At 47.2% G+C, this 24,269-nt stretch overlaps 1 protein-coding gene across 2 annotated transcripts in view; it reads left to right on the forward strand.

Moving 5' to 3' along the window:
• The first annotated feature begins 2,535 nt into the window (after positions 1 to 2,535).
• Positions 2,536 to 24,269, forward strand: part of TBK1 (TANK binding kinase 1) — a 79,585-nt gene continuing 57,851 nt past the window's right edge. The window contains exons 1-4 of one of the 2 annotated variants that reach the window (XM_068276742.1): positions 2,536 to 2,636; positions 9,416 to 9,530; positions 23,262 to 23,402; positions 24,113 to 24,242. In XM_068276742.1, coding sequence (XP_068132843.1) covers positions 9,444 to 9,530; positions 23,262 to 23,402; positions 24,113 to 24,242 — 358 coding nt within the window. In that variant the 5' untranslated portion in view covers positions 2,536 to 2,636; positions 9,416 to 9,443. Of the gene's footprint in view, positions 2,637 to 2,754; positions 2,889 to 9,415; positions 9,531 to 23,261; positions 23,403 to 24,112; positions 24,243 to 24,269 lie in introns of those variants that run through there. The other variant, XM_068276741.1, reaches the window with a different exon arrangement.

Consider the following 24,269-nt stretch of genomic DNA (forward strand, 5'->3'; position numbering starts at 1 on the left):
CGCCAGCTAGTTTCATTTTTGGCGAATTGGAGTCGGCAGGCCACCGTGCCTGCGCAGCCCTGGTAAAGCGTATCCTTCTTTGTGTCCCCCTGCTATTGCAGAGGGGAACACTAAAAAGGATACACGTGACCAGGGCCGCGAAGAGCAGTGGCCCGCCAACTCCGAGTCGGCGAAAACGAAACTAGCTGGCTGTGGGGGAACGGAGGACCGGCAACAATCTCTCTTTTTTTAAGGTCATCTGCTCTCTGGGAGCAGCCAGGGAGATTGGTTTCCTTCTGATCCCCTGAACTGTACAGTTAGGTGACAAAACCTACTGGGATTGGAGCAAGTCTGTCTAGAAAGCGATGGCTAAATTGGTTCTGTCATCTTGGAAGTGTGAGTCCCTGTGATTTATGGGGCCCATTGACAAAGCTGGGCACTTGGAGGATTCTCAGAACTTCTGCTAAGGGATTCCTAATTACCTCTGCATGGAAAGCCATTTAGTGGAGGCAGGGGGAAAAGAAACAAGGTTGATTTAAAATGTAATTTTGTATTGCAATGGAATGTGCGCTTGTGACTCAAATTACGCATTTGCGGTTTTCTCGGGGATCGCGTAGGCATCATTGGGGGGATGACTCTACTAGACATGAATTTTCGTGGAGTGGGAGGGAGGGGGACAGGGTTGGGGGAAGAGCCATAAGGTGCCTGCCATTGAGGTGGGGACCACTAGGGGCCGCCAAGGAATACTGTGCGTGTGTGTGTATGTGTGTATATCTCCCGGTGTGATGAAAAATATTGCCACCCATAAGATTTTGAAACTCGCCGAACAGTGCATGTGCACTGTACGGACTGTTCTTAACTGTGCATGCGTGCCGTCTTACACACATCCCGGCTGTAAGATTTTGCAACCGCCTGTGATTATTACCCTCTGGGGGGGGGGGGGGTTTAATAGTTGCTGGGGGGGTGCACCAAAAAATAGGCGTCCATGACCATGGTGGAAAAATGGGTGTGTCCATGACATGGTGTGGGTGGAGCGAACTGTAATGTAACTCTGGAGCAGTGGGCCAGAGTTTCCTCTCAAAACACAGATAGGCAATGTGACCCTAAAGGTAATTAGGCAATGTTCCCCAAACACACAAAAAAGCAGTGTTCCCACAATGATGTGGTGAAATGGGAGATTTGCATCATGGATGTCAGTCTATGACATGACTATGTACTCTGTAAAATGCTGTAAAAAATGCAAGTGTTACATAAATACATAATAATGATATGGCGGGATATTAGACTTTGATTATGGCCGGGGTTAGATTGTGAGCTCTGCCAAGGACATGACTACATTATCTGTAAAATGCTGCCTTAGATGCAAGTGCTATATAAATACATAATATTGTAGGACATTAGACTATGACTATGGTGGGATTAGATTGTCTGCTAAATCTGCAGAAACTGTTGATGCTACAGTATTAGCATACCATTTAATAATCATGAGCTCCCAAAATGCCAAATGCTGCAACCAGAGCTGGGACAGGGTCCTGAAGCACCCAAGGCTGCGATACCAAAGTGTGCCCCTCCATCCCTACTACCCCAGCTGTCACACAAAGATTGCTATTAGAGTAAGAGGCGCCCCAGGGCCCCAACCCCCCACCCCCCCTAACATATTAATCTCTAGTTATCTGGCTTGCAGTCACTGTCATGTATGTATCCCCTTTTCCCATTTCTCTCTTCTTCAAACACAATAGGGGAATGATAGCTGAGTGAGTTGTGCGCCCCCTCCTACTTTGTGCCCTGAGGCTGGAGCCTCTCTCGCCTCTGCCTCGGTCCTGGCTGCATCAATAACCCCAAAGTTTCAATTGCAGTCTCATCAAATAATAACTGCAGCAACCGTTACCTCTGACTCATGAATTGCAATAACCGTTACCTCCGACAAATGAAATGCAACTACCTTTACCTATGACACAGAGCAGAAAACGATTACTCTGACTCCGCAAACGGTAAATAAGGCAAACATTACCCATGCGGCCACAGAATCTCACGCCTGAGACACCCAGCGGCAAAAAGTGGGACATAACCTGGGACACATTGCAGCCTGTGTCAGGAGACCCTGAACCTGGGACATGTCGCAGGTAAAACAGGACATCTGGTCAGGGTACTGGAGGGGAAATAGTAATTAACGTCTCAGCGGCAATGTCTCTTGTGTCAGGGGGACCCCCAGGTTAACTTTGCAACTGTAAAAAGAGGGACAAAGGGATTTGTTTCTGAGAGAGGAACTGTACACATAGGACAGCTGTGAGCTATGCAATGGGTGTGCCTATTGATTATATACAGTACAGTACTGCACTTTCACTTTCAATTGAAAGTCCCTATAACTTATAGTCCTAGAGAAGTAGTAATACTATGCTGTTGTATTTAATGCAATGCTTTGTAAAATAAAAATCGGAAACTTCTAACGTATTCTTTTTTTTTAAATAAAATTTCTCTATTCTTTTTTTTACAATAAAATGTATCTATGCCCAGGCGTCCCACATCAAAGATGGCGGAAAAGATTTTTCAGCTGCTATGTTAGAATTTCGGCCCAGTCATCCCGTGAGCTGTGGTGGTCTGACGTCATGACACGGAAACCAAAAGAGCGAAGGGAGGCTTGGTGTCAGCGCGTGCAGGTAAGAGGGGCTGCGTACGGTGTGTCCGCTAACTGGAGCCCCTACACGTGACAGAGGCAGCCCATTACTTCAGCAGGTCTGCTGTAATGAGCTGCATGGAGTGTGGCGTATGCATACCGCAATGACTGTGTACAGCTAGGCAAGATGCCTCGGTCCGTGGCCTGTGCTGCTGCTCTAGTGAAGTTCACTGATCAGCGCTTATAGATAATAAGAGGAAGAAATAATGCCTTCAATAAAGACTGTCTGTATGTGGTGTGTAGCAAAGCGTTTTGGTTAGTGACGGAGTCCGCAAATAAAGCTGGAAGCTTCTGTTGGTACTTATGCATCGCATAAAGCTGTGTGATGGACTACTAGCTCTACATTGTAAAAGTATGAAACTGCAATCAGGAAATCTGTTTAGCTTCTGATCATCTTTATTTTAGCAATAGGGAATAGAAGGGAGAAAATAATTTGACTTACCCATTGATTTTTATCCTGATTACTACCTTTCCCTATCCACAATGATTGTGCTACACACATGTACACTTGGTTGATCATGTGTGTGAATTTCTATGGGTAGGGAGAGGAGCAGGAGATTACCCCTGGTGTCTTATCTCAGAAAACGTTCCCTTTAGTCACCAAAATAGATCTCAAACCTTTTTTTTTTTTTTTAGATGGGCAAAGACTAGCATCCAAATCTGTACAACTGTAGGACACCTGGCTATCCTGCAGATCTTCTGCCTCCACAGACCCTGAGCAAGCATATTCAAATCCAGTGTTTCTGACATTGTCAGATCTGAGGCCTCGTTCACATTACAAACGCAGACGGCCACGCATGCGGAACGCAACGCGTACGAACGCACACCATCCGCGTTTGTATGCGTTGCATGGCTGATCCCATCACTGAAAAGTGAATAGGACAGCCACGCGTTTTGGCAAAAAATGCGTGCAGCATGCGTTCCTGGACCGGAACGCATGCAGTGTGAACATCAGACAGTGCACTCTATGCACTGTCTGATGTCGTGCGTGTCGGCCACCTGCACGCGTTTCCAAAACGTGGCTGGAAACGCGTGCAGTGTGAACGGGGCCTGACAAGATTAGCTGCATGCTTGTTTTCGGTGTGATTTACTCACTACTGCAGCCAAATTGGTCAGCAGGGCTCCCGGGCAACTGGTATTGTTTAACAGGAAGTAAATATGACTGCCTTCATGTACCTTTCACTACAAAGCATAAAATGCTGGCATATTATTAGTATAGGAATAAATAGGCACCTTCAGAATAGTCAGAAGTCTAAAGCCTCGTACACACATCTGATTTAAGGCGGTCAATAAAGACCGCATCAGATGACAATCGTGTGTGTAAGGCACCCGATGACCCCTGACGCAAGTGATCTGCTGGACGGATCTATCCAACCCCAGTTATGCCGATTCCATTGTTCACGCCAGTCTCCGCCTGCGCGTGAAGTCACGGTTGCCCTGCTTGTCCCCCTTCCTCCGCCGCATAGCAACAAAGCATGCAATCAGCGTGTGTTCGTGCAGGCCGGCCCGGCGATGTTGCCCAAGTGGATCAGCTCCTGATCTCTGACGGTCTACATCAGTTGGGCGTGTGTACGGGCTCTAACATCAGGGAAAACTTTATTTAGACTGATGAGAAGAAGATTATAATTTTATGCTTCCTTGTTGTCTGTTTCTCCGTGTTCCTTCCTAGTGTGAAGAATGTTAATTTCCCGTTGAAACGGGAAGTTGTTGACATGTCTTTGACATAGGCCACAATTAAATGTTTTTGTTGTTGAGTGGTAAGTACAAGAGCATCTTTTGGCTGTACGTTGCTGTCTCTCACTTCCTATAAATTGTGACACCATAAGCTCAAATAAAGCCCGTGGAGTCAACAAGACAGAATACACTGCAGTGTTTGCCAAACTTTTTTTTGGGTTAGGGCACCCTTGATGGCTTTGAAATTTTTTTCAAGGCATCCCTCGGCAAAAACAACTACCGAAATGCCATTATGACCTTTATCAGGCGACGACCCACTCCAAGTAGCTAGTGATGCTTATTAGACACCGCAATTCCTCTCATGTTCAACTTTAACCATAGTTGCGGGGACTGAAGGTTAACTAGCAGGTAATGCATCAACATTGTATGTCAGTGCGCGGTTGCATTACCTGATGGTATTGCATAAAGGATCGAGATGAATGCTGAGGCACCCCTAAAAGGTGCCCGAGGCTCACCAGGGTGCCGCGGCACCCAGTTTGAGAACCCCTGGAATACAGTATATGACTGGTTTTACCCAGGGGATATAGTCAGAAATTATTGCCTAGAATAGGCTCTAGAGGTTTTTCTGATACTCCTTGAGCGCACTACTGCTCACTGGGATGCCCTTCTTCTTTGTGCCACAGTCCTGTCTGTGTACTAGAGCGGCCACACTACGCATGTGCACTGACTGCCTGCACAGTAGCATGGAGGAAAAAGCCACGCACAAGCAGCTCTGTGCTACTGCACTGGTATGCGGCATCTACACACACACATTCCTCTGGATTACCCAGAGGTAGTGATGGTCATCTCAATCGTGATATGTTTGATAAGCTGATAGACTTGCAAAGAGATTATCAGAGACTTGCATATGTATCTCCTTACCAAACTGATCATGTGCTTGTCCATGAGTTTTTCTAGACATGACCATCACTATTAAGAGTTTCTTTCTACTGAGGTAAGTATCTAACTTTTTTCTCCAAACTTGACTTCAGGTATGCTTTATGCTGGGAATACACGATTCATTTTCTAGGTGATTAGATGGTTCGATTGATAATTTACAACATGTCCGATTTCCCTTTCGATCCTTTCGCCCCTCGATTTCTGATAGAAGTGAATGGAAAAAGATAAGAAAAACAAGCAAAAGATAAGAGAATCGACTGCAGAATCGAGCGGCAAAAACGGTCGAGAGGAGAATTGAGCGCCAGAAACGAACCGTGTATTCCCAGCATTAGGCCTCTTCCACACTACATGTAGTGTGCAAGAGGCCTCAAAGTGTACTTAAAGAGAATCTGTACTCTGAAATTCTTACAATAAAAAGCATACCATTCTATTCATTATGTGCTCCTGGTCCCCTCTGTGCTGTTTCTGCCATTCTCTGCTGCAAACCTGGCTTGTAATTGCCAGTTTTAGGCAGTGTTTACAAACAAACTAACCAGCTTCTAATAGGCTCAGCTAAGCAGAGTGTGTTAGTCACACAGAGCCTGCAGGGGGTGTGTACAGCTTCTAGCTAATCACAAGCAGCCCTGCACATTCCAGTCTGACTGCCTCAGCCTGACTGTGCCGACTATAGAGAGAAGATTAGATCATATAACAGAGATAACACAGCTACTGTGCAATTAGGAAAAGCTGCAGTAAGCCAGACCACATTAGAAAAGGCATAGGAACTTATAGCATAGAAGAAATAAAGATAAACAATTTGTTACAGAGTCTCTTTAAAGCCAAATTGACAGGTCCTGTAATGACAGGCTCTTTCTGAATGATGGAGTATTGGGGGGATTGTGGGTGGGGTTAAATACTCACCTGTCCATCAGGCAAGTGAGTGCTCTGCCTCCCTCTCAGAATGGACCATGGCGAGTTTGAAGAAAAACACCACTGAGGCTTTTGCTAAGCCCACCTGCGTTGCTGTGACCCGCTCGGCAGCTGTGGCCTGATTGGTGCTTGCCGAGCTGGGGGCAGGTCACAGCCACGCAGGTGGACGTTTCCAAAGACCTTTGTCAATCTTCGTAAACACGGCTGCCACCGCACTGTGGATGGGGGGAGTGGAGCATCACCTGAGCTCCAAAGACGTCAGGACAGGTACGTATTTAACCCTGCGACTCCCCCCATCTAACCCCATTCAGACAGAGGCTCTGTCAAGTTTAACTTTAGGTACTCTTTAACTGGTATGGGACTGTTTGTAGTTAAATCTACTCCTTGTTTATGGACGTTTAGTTCTGACACAGTGTAGATTTGACTACACCAGCTTTTCGCACTCCCACCATGCTTGCTCCCATGCACTGCTGACAGCTGAATTCCATGCCAATTTCTTTGGCTGTTGCGATGAAGAAGGGAGGAGGATAGAGCACTTGGCTGAGTTCTGTTCAGCATGTGTACACAGAAAAGACACCTTAAGTGAGAGATATGAAGGCTGCCACACATATTTCCTTATAAACAATACCAGTTGCACAGCAGTCCTGCTGATCTTTTATGTATCAGTGGTGCCTGAATCGCATACCTGAAACAAGCATGCAGCTAGTCTAGTCAGAAGCATCTGATTTCCATACTTGTTTAGGGTCCTTTTACACTATATTAGTTGCTGTCAGTTGTAACTGAAAGGACAACTGATGTGCAGTTCAGTGTCCATGTTTCCCTATGGCCTCTTTTATACTATATGCTGAAAAACTGGAGCTTTTCACATTGCACTACTATAGAGAATTAGAGACCGCATTAATAGTGATGTCGCGAACTGTTCGCAGCGAACAGGCCATGGGGAATGACCTTGGGTCATTTCCGCATTCATTATACTACGCATTACTGCGCAAACTCTTTCCCTGCAGCCACGCGTCCTTAATTGCGCTCCTGCAGCCGGGAGTGCTCTGCGCATGTGCTCGACGTTATGCAGAGCACTGCCGCCTGCAGACGCGCAATCAAGGACGCTCGGCCACCGGGAATGTGTCTGCGCAGTAATGCGTAGTATGATGAATACGGAAATGACCCGAGGTCATTCCCCATGGCCTGTTTGTTACGAACAGTTTGGGCCATCTCTACGCATCAAACACATTAAATGTAAAAGGGCCCTTAGGGTCTATGGCTAAAAGCATTAGAGGAAGAGGATAAGCAGGACAGCCAGGCAATTTGCATTGTTTAAAAGGGAAAAAAATGTCAGCCTCCATATTGCTTTCACTTCAGGTGTCCTTTAAAATTGCCACCATGTGCGTCTGACTTCAGGTGTACTTTAAGGCTCAGTATACATCAAAGCGCTTAGCGATTTTGCAAAGCGATTTTTGAATGAATGTGCGCTGTTACGCTAAGCATGTTTGTGATTTTAACGAAATCACAATGCTGCTGTGGGAACACCTTCATAGGGCAGCATTAGCCAAGCACTTTTATAAAATGTGGGCGCTTTGAGAAGCGCTTAAAGAGAACCCGAGGTGAGTTCTAACAATGCTAACAGCACAGCGTGTCACAGCCGGCTGTTTACCTCTGTAAGTGTCAGTCTCGCCGCTCCCCCACCTCCTCCACCTCCTCCATAGCTCTGGTCCCTGCCTGCGTCCCTTCCCTCCCCGCTGATTGGAGGGAAGGGACGCAGGCAGGGACCGGAGCTATGGAGGAGGCGAGGGAGCAGCCGAGACTGACACTTACAGAAGTAAACAGCCGGCACAGCTCCGCTGATGATTTATTGGGCATAGCAGAGCGAAGGGGGAACTTAGGGGGGAAACAGTATAGCAACAGAGGCTGGGCAGTATATGCAGACCCAGCATCTGTGTGCTGTTAGCATTGTTAGAACTCACCTCAGGTTCTCTTTAAAGAGACTCTGAAGCCAATTTAAAAACTGCTTTTTACCTTTTATTTGTTAGGCATGTTTGCTCCTGTTAAAACGCTGCTATCCTGCGACAGAATTAGGGTTTTTCACTCCCCAAATCCCTGGGGCACATAATGGGGAGCGCTTCCGTGAGAGGCAGAGCTTTTGGCTGCAGCTCTGCATCTACTCGCGTCCATCAGCGCGGATCACCGCCTCTACCCGTTCCTCTCAGTCTTCCTTCACTGAGAGGGGCAGGGGAAAGGCGGCGATCAGCGCTGATTGACGCGCATGGAGGCAGAGCCACAGCCGAAAGCTCTGCCTCCCTGGGAAGCAAAATCCACGACCAAGAAAGTCGTGGATTTTGCACAGGGGATTTGGGGGGTAAAAAAATCCTCGTTCTGCCGCGGGATAGCGGTGTTTTAACAGGGGCAAACATGCTAACATAAATAAAAGGTAAAACGTTGTTTAAGTGCCTTCAGTGTCTCTTTAAAAGCGCTCTTTGTGTGAACCAGCCCTAAGGCTTGGTTCCAACTATGGGATATATTATCTGAAGTGCGGTAAGCAACATAACGTACGTTGAGTACGTTACTCACCTGGGGCTTCTACCAGCCTCCAGCAGCCGTCCCATGCCCTCGCAGTCACTCTCGGATCCTCCTGTCCCCCACTGCCAGCTACTTTTGACTTCATCCGAAAGGCTCACTGCGCCTGCGCAGGCCTGGCCACGCGTCTCCTTCGCGTTTCTGTCTGCAATTGCGATATTGTGGTCGATGTGAAGAAGACTACGTGTCGCCAGGCCTGTCGGCGAATCGAAAGTAGCTGGTGGCGGGGGACAGGAGGATCCTAAAGTGACTGCGAGGGCACGGGACGGCTGCAGGGGGCTGGTAGAAGCCCCAGGTGAGTAAAAGTGATTTTTGGGGTTATGCTAAAGTGTCCCTTTAATAAATCAACCCTTTAGTCTTCAGATTGTTGGTTAATATAAATAGGTGCGCAAAGATGTAATATAAGGTGTAAAGACAAACTGAAGCTTGCATTAGAAGCATATGTTGCCTTTACATTGCTTATCACTCTTCCCCCCCCCCTCAAAAAATATTTCAGTCTTATTACTACAAGCACACCCTAATTTCACGTCTCACACACATGATGTGTATATTGCATACATCTCCCTGCTGCTGAGAACAAAGAGTCTAAAACTGGTTTCATTTTTTTAATGTCTGCCAGACCACCTCATGGAATGTCCGTTAAAACGCATATTGTTTATTCCTTCACAGGCTGTAAAGGTCGTACAGACCAGGCAAGATGCAGAGCACGGCAAATTATCTCTGGCTGCTCTCCGATATCCTAGGTCAAGGCGCGACTGCAAATGTTTTCCGTGGACGTAACAAGGTAAAATATGTTGGTACATCTGAGCATCATTACCTCAGGTGTTTAGGGTGTCTGCTATTATTCAGGTTAGAGTGAGCATTTGAGGTCTCTCACAATGCATCATTGTTGAATATGCAAATTGCCCCTTTGTTGTCCCTGTAAGCTAAACACACCTCCAGAACCGCTGAAATGCGATGATGTGTAAACTTGTTAATTGTACAGAGCCACCCATTCATACAGACTGATTTGGACTGTAGAGCCAAGCAATTGGGTTATGGGACTGATTCAGTGAATAATTAAAAAAAATAAAAATAAATGCTAGAATATATGGTGATGAATGCCAATATATTGTCATCTGATTGACTAGCAGTTTTTTTTTTCCTGAAGCCTTATTGATAATGCTTACAGGATAATAGTCAATAAGATTTATGACCATCACTGTTGCCTATCTGGACTGAGGTGGTGAGGCTACTAAAGAATCAGCTGTCAGGTCAAAAAAAGTAAGTGCTGATTTGCCAGTATTCAGTGACTGAGACCAGCACCCGTGTGTGAAGAGAAAAGGGAAAGAAGTAGAGGAGTGCTTCAGCATATGCTGCGCTTGATAGCACTAGGGCAGTAATAGCAAGTAGGAGTCCAGAATCCCAGTCGACACCTCCTTAATAAATAAAGCTCTTTCAAGAAATCATAGTTCTTTATTTGTAAAAAAAAAAAAAAATTACAGTCGGCACAGAAAAGACAGCTGCATGTCAGGACAGGCCGCTGTTTCAGGCAGACATCCTTTGGGGCTGTTCAGTGTGAAGACAGGCTGCCTGAAACAGCAGGCTGTCCTGACATGCAGCTCCCTTTTGTATTCCGTATTTAAAGGTAAGGTTCTGGGACAATTAAAAAAAAAAAAAATCCAAATCCACTTACCTGGGGCTTCCTCCAGCCCGTGGCAGGCAGGAGGTGCCCTCGGCACCACTCCGCAGGCTCCCGGTGGCCGACTCGACCTGGCCAGGCCGGCAGCCAGGTCGGGCTTCTTCTGCGCTCCATTATGCGTTTCACGCCAGCACGCTGACGTCATCGGACGTCCTCCGGGCTGTACTGCGCAGGCTCTGAACTACTGGAGCACAGAAGAAGCCCGGCCTGGCCAGGTCGGGTCGGCCACCGGAGACCACCGGTGGCAGGCAGGAGGTGCCCTCGGCGCCGCTCCGCAGGCTCTCGGTGGTCTCCGGTGGCCGACCTGGCCAGGCCGGCGGCCAGGTTGGGCTTCTTCTGCGCTCCAGTAGTTCAGAGCCTGCGCAGTACAGCCCGGAGAACGTCCGATGACGTCAGCGTGCTGGCGTGAAACGCATAATGGAGCGCAGAAGAAGCCTGACCTGGCCGCCGGCCTGGCCAGGTCGGGTCGGCCACCGGGAGCCTGCGGAGCAGCGCCGAGGGCACCTCCTGCCTGCCACGGGCTGGTGGAAGCCCCAGGTAAGTGGATTTGGATTTTTTTTTTTTATTGTCCCTGAAGCTTCCCTTTAATAAGTTCCAAATAGAGCTACCGAATGTTTTATTGAAAGAGTGTAACGATAGGTGTCAGCAACCAGAGAGAGAATCTGATTCTTGGCGATCTGCAGTATCCCCAAGAATACAGATATACCTGATTATTGGGGATCTGCAGAATCGCCAATAATCAAATATGTCTAACCTCTAGACACCTGAGTGTGTGTTTTGGTGCAACAGTAACCTTTGGACCACCGGGGTAGCAGGTGGTCCAATAAGTAGAGAAGACTCTACTGCAGTCAAGGACACCTGGAGAGGGAGTCCCTGACTGATAAGGAGCAGTGTCCCCTCTGAAGAGCAGGGGACCCCTGCGGAAAGGCTGGACACCCTGCGGGGGGTGCCAGCCAGAAGGTCAGACAGGCCAGGTCGGCAACAGAGTATCAGAAATGCAAAGTACCAAATCAGAGAACAGAAGAATAGTCAGGAAAGCTACAGGTCATAACAGATATCAGAACAAGGCCTAGTCTGAGGTGTGAGGTGTGTGATCTCAACACCCTGGAACTATGCTAGAGAATAACACAGATGATATACAGTATTCCTAGTCTGGGGTGTGAGGACCGTGATCTCAACACCCTGGAACTATGCTAGAGAATAACAGATGATATACAGTAACTGGCTAAGTGTGGATTCCCAGGTCCTCCTGGTTCCACCACACTGAAGGATCTGACTAAGGTCTGAGTGCTAACACATAGGCATTCGCAACGCCAGACAACCAGCAACTGAACAGCAGGAGATATATATAGTAAAGCGCTCCACAGCACCGCCCAGCTCCCATCAACCAATCACTGACTGAGCAGGGATCAGCTGACCGCCCTGATCAGCTGATCTTCCTCCTATTGGTATAAAGAGCTTGTCTTGCAGCGCGCGCGCGCACGTAGCTCTCCATCTGTGTGCACTACTAGGTCCAGACAGCCCAGACACATGTTGCTGCGGGGAAACCGCCACACTGGATGCGGAATCCGCCGCCTTACTGTCAGAACACGCGGCGGCCCCCACGCCATTCCTCGCACCACCAGTTCCAGACGCATGCTGACGCGGACAAACCGCAGCATCAGACGCAGAATCAGCCGCCTTACTGTCAGAACATGCGGCGGCTTTTCCGCTATTCATCACAGTACCCGCTCCCCCCCCCCCCCCCCCAGACGCATGCTGACGCGGACAAACCGCCGCATCAGGACACTTTCCACCAGGCTTTCCAGGATGTAAATCATGGAACTCATTCTTCAAATCCTCCGCATGCATGCGGCAATCTGGCACCCAAGATCTCTCCTCTATGCCATATCCTTTCCAGTGGACCAGATACTGCACGGAATTCTGCACCAGGCGAGAATCCAGAATTTTTTCAATCTCATACTCTGGTTGGTCACCAACACGGGGGGGGGGGGGGGGGGGGGGAGATCAACATGCTGGGTGGGAGATCAACAGCATATGTGACATTATTAATCTTCTTGGCCACTGGAAATGGTCCTATAAATTTAGGACCTAGCTTGGGTGACAATTGTTTCAAGGCGAAATGACGAGTGGATACCCACACCAGATCTCCAGGGGAGAAACTCTACCGACCGATGTTTATGTGCCTGCTTCTTCTGGGTTTGGAAAGCTTTCCCTAGGTTCCTCTTAACCATTCCCCAAATCTCTTTCAAGGCCCTCTGCCAGTCCTCCAGAGCTGGAAAAGGAGTTGATGCGACTGGCAAAGGAGCAAACTTAGGTGATCTACCTGACACCACGTGAAAAGGGGAATACCCAGAAGAAGAGCTTTTCAGATTGTTGTGCGCAAACTCTGCAAACGGCAAAAACTTTACCCAATCTGTTTGCGCATCAGCAACATAGCACCTGAGAAATTGTTCCAGGGATTGGTTAACTCTCTCGGTCTGGCCGTTGGTCTGAGAGTGGTAGCCTGATGAGAATGCGAGTTCCATGTCTAATTGATGGCAAAAGGCCCTCCAAAATTTCGAAACAAATTGGACTCCCCGATCTGACACTACATTTTCCAGAATGCCATGCAGCCGGAAGATGTGCTGGATGAAGAGATCAGCCAGTTCCTGGGCCGAGGGGAGTCCTTTCAGTGGGACAAAGTGCGCCATCTTACTGAAATGATCTACTACCACCCAAAGGACTGACTTGCCTTCAGACCGAGGGAGTTCACCCACAAAATCCATGGAAATATGAACCCAAGGTTCATTGGGGACTGGCAAAGACTGTAACGTGCCTACGGGGGCCTGACGAGAGGGCCTACTCATCGCACAGATCGTGCACTCCCTTACAAATTCCTTACAATCAGACGCCAAACTAGGCCACCAGGCACATCTAGCCAGTAGATCCTGAGTTCTGGTGGCTCCAGGATGACCGGCATTCTTGTGAGAGTGTAAAAACTGTAGAATTTGTAACCGAAAGGGCAGTGGCACAAACATGACCCCCTCTGGCTTCCCCTCTGGAACATCCTGTTGATAGGGACTCAAAGTGGTTGACCAATCTCTCAAAGTCTCAGTGGCTGCCAGGACTACCTTTGGAGGCAGGATAGTCTCCGGATCAGTAGACTGCACTGACTCGGGCTCAAAACACCTAGAGAGTGCATCGGCCTTGATATTCTTACTTCCGGGAGTATACGTGATTATAAATCTAAATCTAGCAAAAAACAGAGACCACCGGGCCTGACGGGGGCTAAGTCTCTTAGCCCCCTCGATATACTCCAAATTCTTATAGTCTGTGTAAACTGTGATAACATGTTCTGCACCCTCCAGCCAGTGTCGCAATTCCTCAAAAGCTAATTTAATGGCTAGGAGCTCCCGGTTGCCGATGTCATAATTTTTCTCGGCAGGTGAAGATCTGCGAGAAAAGTAAGCGCATGGATGTAGCTTGCCCTGCAATCCTGACCTCTGTGACAACACCGCTCCTACCCCCACCTCTGAGGCATCAACCTCCACAATGAAGGGAAAGGTGACGTCAACATGCCTCAGTATTGGGGCAGAACAGAACAGCTTCTTTAAAGTTGAGAAGGCCGTATGAGCCTCAGGTGACCAATGATGAGTATCAGCCCCCTTCTTGGTGAGACTGGTGAGAGGAGAGATGATGGTAGAGTACCCCTTAATAAACCTTCTGTAGTAATTGGCAAACCCCAGGAACCTCTGGAGTGCCTTCAGCCCCACGGGCTGAGGCCAGTCCAGGACAGCAGAAACCTTCCCTGGGTCAATCGAGAGACCAGAAGTGGAAATGATGTAACCTAGGAAGGCTACCGACTCTACCTCAAAGAGGCATTTCTCTAGTTTGGCATACAGCTGATTCTGTCGTAACCTCTCTAATACCCATCTGACATGCTTGCGATGTTCAGCGAGGTTGGACGAAAACATTAGTATATCGTCCAAATAGACCAGAACAAACTTCCCCAATACTTCCCTGAAAACTTCATTGATTAACTCCTGTAAGACGGCTGGCGCATTGCACAACCCGAAGGGCATCACCAGGTATTCGTAATGCCCATCGGGTGTGTTAAAGGCCGTCTTCCATTCGTCCCCATCTCTGATGCGAACCAGATTGTATGCACCCCTGAGATCTAGCTTAGAAAAAATCTTGGCGTTGGTCACCTGTGTGAATAAATCGTCAATCAATGGTAAAGGGTAGTGATTTTTCACAGTGATCTTATTCAGTCCTCTGTAATCAGTACAGGGGCGGAGACCTCCGTCTTTTTTCTTCACGAAAAAAAACCCTGCCCCTGCTGGTGACTGAGAGGGACATATGAACCCTTTCGCCAAGTTTTCCCTGATGTATTCCTGCATAGCTAGTTTCTCTGGCCCAGATAGATTATAAAGATGACCTCTGGGCGGCATACAACCAGATCTCAGATCGATAGGACAATCAAAGGCATGATGGGGGGGAAGTTTGTCTGCTGACTTTGGGCAAAAGACATCAGCAAATTCTGCGTATTGTCTTGGTACACCTTCAACCTGAACGTTGGTATTACCTAGGGTTACTTTCGCTAAACAATGATGATCACAGTGGGACGACCAACTCGTTAGCTGACCCGTAACCCAGTCTATCTGAGGTGGGTGGATTTGTAACCAGGGCATGCCTAGAATGATGGTAGAGGTTGCCATATGCAAGACCAGAAATTGCAGACTCTCCCCATGTAAAACCCCCACCTTAAGATGCACATTAGGAGTCTGGGACAAGGGGCGGTTACTCTGCAGAGGAGAGTCATCTACCGCAGTGACCAAGATTGGTTGATTCAAGGGAAGCCTGGGTATACGCAATCTTTTTGCAAACTCGTAATCGATAAAATTAGCTGCTGAACCAGAATCAATAAAGGCTTCCGTAGAAGCAGTCTGACCCTCCCATGTGACCAAACAAGGGAGTAACAGACGATCATTATGTAGAGGTAAAGACTGCACGCCCATGGTATTACCTCTGACTACACCTAGGTCGGCAGCGTTTCCCGACTTCTTGGGACAGTTCCGCACTATATGACCCTCCTCTGCACAGTATAGACAAAGCTGCTCTGTCTTCCTACGATTCTTCTCTGAACGAGTTAATTTGGAGTGACCAATTTGCATTGGCTCAGGTGGTGGTGAGGTAGGTGGAGACGTGGCATAAGAGACATATCTAACCCTGTCTTTACCACGGGTTTGCTTTTGGTATCGTAACCGACGATCCACACGCACTGCCAGAGAGATTGCTTCCTCAAGTGTCTTAGGTTCAGGGTATCCCAACATTAGTCCAGAAACTGCGTCTGACAACCCTGATAAAAAACAATCTAGTAGTGCAAAAGCCCCCCACCTAGCCGACACTGACCACTTCCTGAACTCAGCCACATAGACCTCCACTGGATCCTTGCCTTGACGCAAGGTTTTTAGCTTCTGCTCAGAGGTAGACGCAATGTCTGGGTCGTCATAAATTATGGCCATAGACTTGAAGAATTCTTCAACTGACCTAAGTGCTTCATGCCCTGTTGGTAAATTATTCGCCCAGGTTTGAGCATCCCCTGAGAGTAAGGTTTTGTTAAAGGTAATTCTCTGTGCTTCTGTCCCTGACAGATTAGGCCTCAATTCAAAATATGACATCACACGATTCTTAAAATTCTGAAAGTCAGATCTATGGCCAGAAAACTTTTCCGGTACAGACATTCTCAAGTCTGTGACTGGAGGGGATCGCACTGAATTGACAGTCGTCTGTAGGACTTGTAGTCACCCGGATAAAGCAGAGATCTGGGCCTGCTGACCGTCCATCACTCTGATGAGATTTTCCACCGAGGTGGTCAGTGTGTCCAGACGAGTGCTAAGTGCGTCCATATTGTTTTGGTCTGGCGTTCTGTAACGATAGGTGTCAGCAACCAGAGAGAGAATCTGATTCTTGGCGATCTGCAGTATCCCCAAGAATACAGATATACCTGATTATTGGGGATCTGCAGAATCGCCAATAATCAAATATGTCTAACCTCTAGACACCTGAGTGTGTAAGTGTTTTGGTGCAACAGTAACCTTTGGACCACCGGGGTAGCAGGTGGTCCAATAAGTAGAGAAGACTCTACTGCAGTCAAGGACACCTGGAGAGGGAGTCCCTGACTGATAAGGAGCAGTGTCCCCTCTGAAGAGCAGGGGACCCCTGCGGAAAGGCTGGACACCCTGCGGGGGGTGACAGCCAGAAGGTCAGACAGGCTGGGTTGGCAACAGAGTATCAGAAATGCAAAGTACCAAATCAGAGAACAGAAGAATAGTCAGGAAAGCTACAGGTCATAACAGATATCAGAACAAGGCCTAGTCTGAGGTGTGAGGTGCGTGATCTCAACACCCTGGAACTATGCTAGAGAATAACACAGATGATATACAGTATTCCTAGTCTGGGGTGTGAGGGCCGTGATCTCAACACCCTGGAACTATGCTAGAGAATAACACAGATGATATACAGTAACTGGCTAAGTGTGGATTCCCAGGTCCTCCTGGTTCCACCACACTGAAGGATCTGACTAAGGTCTGAGTGCTAACACATAGGCATTCGCAACGCCAGACAACCAGCAACTGAACAGCAGGAGATATATATAGTAAAGCGCTCCACAGCCCCGCCCAGCTCCCATCAACCAATCATTGACTGAGCAGGGATCAGCTGACCGCCCTGATCAGCTGATCTTCCTGCTATTGGTATAAAGAGCTTGTCTTGCAGCGCGCGCGCAGCTCTCCATCTGTGTGCACTACTAGGTCCAGACACCCCAGACACAAGTTGCTGCGGGGAAACTGCCGCACTGGACGCGGAATCCGCCGCCTTACCGCCAGAACACGCGGCGGCCCCCACGCCATTCCTCCCATGTGCACCACCAGTTCCAGACAACCCAGACGCATGCTGACGCGGACAAACCGCCGCATCAGACGCGGAATCAGCCGCCAGAACATGCGGCGGCTTTTCCGCTCTTCATCACAAAGAGCTATTTTTATTAAGGCGGTGCCGACTGGGATTCTAGACTTCGATTTTCCGGTATTGACACTTTATATTTTGATGTGGAGTTACATTGATACCCCTGTCAACCATTTTACAAATATGTATATATATTGAATACTGTTATTTCATAATTCTAACTAGCCTGTGCAGTTGTGATTTGCTTATTATATTGAAGTAAATATAATGGGACTGGAGATGTTGATTGTGGCAATTCGGATGATTCGACTCACAAAAAAGATCCGGATCAAAGATCCGAATTGTTCATGATCTGGACAACACTACAGTGCAGTCAATATTAATTAGCCATGTGGCTAGGAACAATAGCGGACTCTCCCCTTACTGAGCATGTGCAAACAGTCTAACACGACTAAAACCACCTATAACGCACAGCATGCTGCACTTTTATTGAACGTGCAGCGTTACACTGTAAGGCTGGTTTCACAGTGGGACGTTACAGGCGCACGTTAGAGCAGCCTGTAACGCAGCCCACTGCACAGTAATGAAAAATCTATGGGCTGTTCACAGTGCCCACGTTGCGTTACTTAGTAACACTGCGCCACAAGACAACGTACTGCATGCAGTACTTTATAAGTTAGACTGCTTGCACATGCTCAGTAACGTTGGGGAGGAGCGGAGAGCGGCCAGGCACATGGCTAATTAATATTCACTGTACTCAGTGACGTGCAGTGTTTACTTCCTGGAGCGGCCGCTCTGTGCGTCGATTGGTCGGGCGGGACCACGTGATGGTCGCATGCATCCAAGAGAACGCATCACGGCATCACGGACGCCAGAGTGAGCTGCACAACGCGGCTCACTCTGACGTCCATAGCAGAGAGCACCAGGCGTTGCGTTAGGGGCACGTTATACGACCATAACGTCCCCTAAAACGCAACGTCCTGGTGTGAAACCAGCCTAACGCAACGTGGGCACTGTGAACAGCCCATGTATTTTTGATTACTGTGAGTTGGGCTGCGTTACAGGCTGCTCTAACGTGCGCCTGTAACGTCCCACTGTGAAAGCAGCCTTAATATTAAAGCAAGCTGCATTGCTAGAACATACAATTTTCTCTCATTAATCCTTGGTTACTAAAGCATAAGTGCAGTTTTAGTAGAAAACCTAAACATGATATGCACATTACATAACAGTTGCCCATTCGGACTGTTTGTCTGCACTGGCCTCCCCTGACCTCTTTGATTGGGCGTGTTGACTTTTTTTTTTTACTGATCCTAATTGTATTCTTTGCAATTATACTGGCTGCCCACATCCTACCACAGAAATGAATGAGTACATTTGGCAGAGCTGGGCATGCCCTTTCATAGGGGATTTGCCAGCAGTGCCCTACTGCCCTGAGAGTTGTCGTGTTATGTCTGCTTATCTGATAATCATAATGTGTCTATACCCAGCCTAAATGTGGTCTGAGGGCCCGTTCACACCTATAATCGCAAAACGCCGACGGTTACCGCCAGCGTTTTGCGAGAACTGGACACTGCGGCGCTTTTGGAGCGATCGCGATTAGCTTTGCATGCTAATCACAATAGCAAAACGCAAATCGCAGTCAAACCGCTGCATGCAGCACGTTTGCGGTTATCGCTAACCGCAAACGCGGCAGTGAGAACACTGCCACTTGCTACAATGTGTAGCGGTTTTTACAAAACCGCTAGCGGTTTGCCATGAGCAGGAATCATGCGATTCCCGCTCAGGTGTGAATGGGCCCTTAGGCTAGATTCACAGTGATGCGTTTTAAAGCGTACCTGAAATACGTTTTTAAAAAAGATTCACATACCTGGGGCGTCTCCTAGCCCCCTGCAGCCATCTTGTCCCACGCCGGTCCTCAAGGATCCTCCGGTCTCCCACTGTGACTCCATTTCTTAACCACCGTCTTACAAGTTGACGTCCACTGCGCCAGTGCGGCCCTGGCCGCGTGCATCATTGTTCACGCTCCCATAGCAAGATGCAGTATGAGAAAATCTCCACTGTGCAGGACACTCCTAGTAACGGGAGCGCTAACAAGAACATGTGTGACCAGGGCCGCACAGGCACAGTGGACAGCGACTGAACAAAGAGAAACTCAACCGCGGCGGTGAACCCGGAGGAACATTGTGTACCGGTGTGGGACTGGCTGTAGGGGGCTGTGAGAAGCCTCTGGTAAGTAAATCTTTTTAAAAAAAACGTATTTCAGGTTCGCTTTAATGTGTGGGAACTGCAATGGAGACTACATATAGACATTAATGCAAAGCCTGAATGCAGCAAGTTAAGCCTGGTACACACATCCAACTTTGATTTTCCAATTTTACTACTTCCATGTAGTATATGAGAGCTTACCTAAAAAATATGTTGATAGTCGAAATCTGCTGACCCTTATACTACTTGGAGGGGAAAAATGAATCAGTAATTGGCCAATCATAATTGCATGTGTGTATGCACCTTAAGAATAAGGGCCCGTTTCCACTAGTGCGGTGCGAATCGCTGGGATTCCACCGCTGACAAAATCGCATGCGGATGCGATTTCGCATGCGATTTTTGCCGCGATTTCGCATGCGATTTCGCATAGGCAGGCTATCAGCGATTTTAACCATGTCACTGCCTGGCTCAATGTACATTAGTTTTAGTGCGAATTCGCGGCAAAAAACGCATGTGCGATTTCCCCTATTAAATACATTGCCTGCTAATCGCCTGCATTCCACACGCAGGCGAATTCTGCAGGCCCTACCGTGCAGAAAAATCCTTCACAGAAAAACGCACCAAAAAACTGACAAGTGGAAACAGTCTCATCCACTTGTATTGGTTATGCGAATCCGCATGCAGACAACGCATGCGGATTCGCTCTAGTGGAAACGGGCCCTAACAGGATGTGTTACAATGCAGTACAGTGAGCAGCCCCATAGAATTGTATGGGCAGTAAGTTGACATGCAGAATTATTCTGCAACGCAGCTAATGCAGTGTAAACTAGCCCCTTACATTGGACACATTTTTTGATTCAATGACTTTGAGCAAATTTACTATTGACCTTTACCCTCACATGGCTCATCAATTAAATTCCAGTCTCAGGCAGTTTTTTTTTGTATTGAAAGAGTAGTTGGACATAACAATATATTTTTAAGGAGTGGCCAATGATTGATAGCTGCTTAACTTGGTACTGTGTTGTGAAGTACAATACTAGCAGTGAATGGTTCAATCAGTTCTCAATTTGATTTCTGTTTAAATCTGATTGAAGTAAAGTAGTGCAAAATTGTATGTTAATTACTACTTCCCAACAAATTTTTTAACATCGGGTGGACATGCTGCAAGATTTTGGGCCATTGTGGTTGGTTGGGGGTGTGGCCGTAACCGTGAGCATTATCGGGATGAATGACGCACATGACAAAAACCCCAGAAGCTGTGCCCCCTAATGTTAAATGTGCTCCTCTCGGTGCCAAGTGCATTCTACAGCACCTGTCCAGGGCCGCCGGTGGCTCCAGTCGTCCTCAGTCAGTACAGGTGCCCCATGTGGTTGCCGGCATATATGTGGGTGCATGTTTGACGTCACGCATGCACCCACATTACTCCGGAAACAACGTGGGGCGCGTATGTGGACGGAGGAACCCAGGACCAGCGGCAGACACGGACAGGCAATGTATAAGGCACTGGGGGGCACATTGACCATTTGGGGGGACAGCGGCAAGGTGGCGGATGCGGTGTCGCAAGGCCGATTCCGGATCATTTTTCGGCATGAAATTGATTGGGAATCGGCCTGTGGTGTATGGGTAAGCAACAGATCTCTCTCTGATCGGAGAGAGATCTGTTTCTTGGTTGATCTGCCCATACATTGTCTGTATCGGTACCTTTACTTACTTGGGACTTCTTCAAGCCCCTTATCAGGTTCCTAGCTATAGTTCCACTGCCCTCCAGGGTGCCACTGTCCCGTCCAAAAGATCCCAAACCACAGCTGGTGTTGCAGGCTACTCTGTATGCATGGCACATCTGTGTGCCTCTCTCGATTGTGCTTCCACAGCTGGGAGAGTTCTGCTCTTGAGCAGTTTACAAAGGCTTAAACTGCGCAAAGGCAGAACACTCCCGGTTATGGGGTGGGATCGAGGGAGGCGCGCAGATGGGCCCTCACATGTGCAATAGTCAGCAACTACAGCAGTGATCTGGAATTTTTCGGAGGGGCCAGTGGAGCAGCAGAACTACAGCAAGGGACCTGATAGGCTGCCACCCTGGATATCCTTTAAAGCAGGGGTCTCAAACTCGCAGGCCATTTGCGGCCCTCGATACAATATTTTGTGGCCCTCGCCGGCAAAAGCTTCCTTATAGTTCGCTTCAGTGCTCCCAAGTAATCTGCCGCATCCCCGCCGATAAACGAGGGCTGCAGAGCCCCCAAATCGCCCGGGGGGCAATCCCCCGGCATTTCTTGAAAGGGGCGGGCAGAGGCGGCGATGCGCCGCGATTGTGAAATTCCTTATGCGGCCCAGCCTCATCCTGACTTTGCCTCCTGCGGCCCCCAGGTAAATTGTTTGAGACCTCTGCTTTAAAGCCTCTATCGTCTCATCTTGCCAGAAACGCATAGTAAGCCATGGTATTTTTAATGAAGGACTGAAGGTGGATAAGTGATAAGTTGTTTAAAGAGAATCTGTATTGTTAAAATCGCACAAAAGTAAACATACCAGTGCGTTAGGGGACATCTCCTATTACCCTCTGACACAATTTCGCCGCTCCTCGCCGCATTAAAAGTGGTTAAAAACAGTTTTAAAAAGTTTGTTTATAAACAAACAAAATGGCCACCAAAACAGGAAGTAGGTTGATGTACAGTATGTCCACACATAGAAAATACATCCATACACAAGCAGGCTGTATACAGCCTTCCTTTTGAATCTCAAGAGATCATTTGTGTGTTTCTTTCCCCCTGTTCTCATGCACTGAAGTTTCAGGCTGCTTGTTTCTTCCTGCAAACAGCTTTGCCCTTGTCTGTAATTCTTCAGTATGTGAAAGCCCAGCCAGCTCAGGACGATTTATCCAGCTTGTAAAAGATAAGAGAGAACAGAGAAGCTGCTCTAATCCTAAATAACACACAGGCAGTGTGCATAGAGGGGCCTGGAAGGGGGAGTTCATAGCAGAACCACAACACTGAAGAACTTGGCAGCCTTCCAGACACAGGCCGACAAGTCTGACAGGGGAAAGATACATTGATTTATTACAGAGACAGTGATAGTATAAAGTGCTGCAGTAAGCCAGAACACATTAGAATAGCTTTTTGAACTTGTAGGATGATAAAAAACAGGATGCAATTTTTGTTACAGAGTCTCTTTAAAAAGACTTGCTTTTTAATTTGGATAACAATTAGGTGCAAAGTGCTTGATTGTCACTTCCCTGTTCACTTTATAGCACCCACAGACCTACTGAATAATGTCAGTACCCTGTAGTCCCTGAACCAATAGAGAGCATTTCTGGGATTATGGAACATTCAGTATGGCTGCTGTTTTCGATCAGAGAGGTCTAACATGCAGTTTTGTGCAATAGACGGGCAATGATACATACTGCAGCCATGGAAAAGAATCACCCCTTTCAAAATATTAACACCTTTTGTTTTGCAGCCTGAGGTAAAGATGTGAAGCATCAAACATTGAGTATTTTAAAGGAGAAGATTCTTTTCTATGGCCTATTTCTGTTTTATGTCAAGACTTGTATTATTTTGTTCATATAATTTAGGAAAGTTGAGTTAAATGGCCAAAATGGATTACCATAATGAAAACACTTTGTTTATAGTTCTGAAATATATATGCTGCATAGTCTGTAAGATTTACATCTTTTCTTTGTTGTTAAAGAAAACAGGAGACTTGTATGCTGTCAAAGTGTTCAATAACCTGAGCTTCCTTCGCCCTGCGGATGTCCAAACAAGAGAATTTGAAGTCCTAAAAAAGCTTAACCACAAGAACATTGTCAAACTCTTTGCAATCGAGGAAGAGGTAAAATTGTTTTGAATATAAGACGAAACAGTGTTCAGCAGTGCTTTTAGGTAATTTATTTTTGTGCTCTTAAAAGTCCTGTTTATGATTTTTAAGGCACTTAAAATATCCTGGCAAGGTTTGCTGGATAGCACAGGTCCTGCACTGCTCTCCATCCTTTATAAATCAAAGTCTCTGTATCAGTAAGAATTATCGGTCCTTGGTTATACAGAGTATTTGCTCGATTAATAAAACGAAGTTATGAGTAAGAATTTGGATCATGATGCCTAGATTTGTTGAAGTAATGAGTGCCTGGAGCTCTCAGAACTAGGGATAGTCATTGAGATGCAAAAAGTTCTGAGTTGATGCGGGATTATAGAAATGTGTGCAGTTTTGAAATGGACTAATCAAATCACGCCAAGGTGGAATTTGGTTCATTTTCTAGCTGCATGTATTTGCATAATAATGCATTATTTGCATCTCGCTGACCAGCCTTACTCAAGACCCAGGTATTTTTCATCCACTACTTACGGTACTGTAACATGTAAAGATATGGTATGTAGCATTTCTTATAGGCTGAAATTGTCAGTTTATATGGGATTTATAGTGTATATTGTTACAATTAAATAAAAGATTGAAATCCAAATACTATACATTCTTCTCAGATACTTTGCGCTGAACTATATTGCTTTTTTTGCCATTGTTATAACTGCTCTGTCAATGTCTTCCAGATGTCAAGTCGCCATAAAGTGCTGGTTATGGAATACTGTCCGTGTGCCAGTTTGTACTCCGTGCTGGAAGAACATTCAAATTCATTTGGTTTACCAGAGTTGGAGTTTCTCATTGTGTCACGTGATGTGGGTATGTCATCAATTCTCATTAGGTCTG

This window comes from Hyperolius riggenbachi, chromosome 3 (genome assembly GCF_040937935.1).
Source record: "Hyperolius riggenbachi isolate aHypRig1 chromosome 3, aHypRig1.pri, whole genome shotgun sequence".
In the NCBI taxonomy this organism is placed as follows: domain Eukaryota; kingdom Metazoa; phylum Chordata; class Amphibia; order Anura; family Hyperoliidae; genus Hyperolius; species Hyperolius riggenbachi.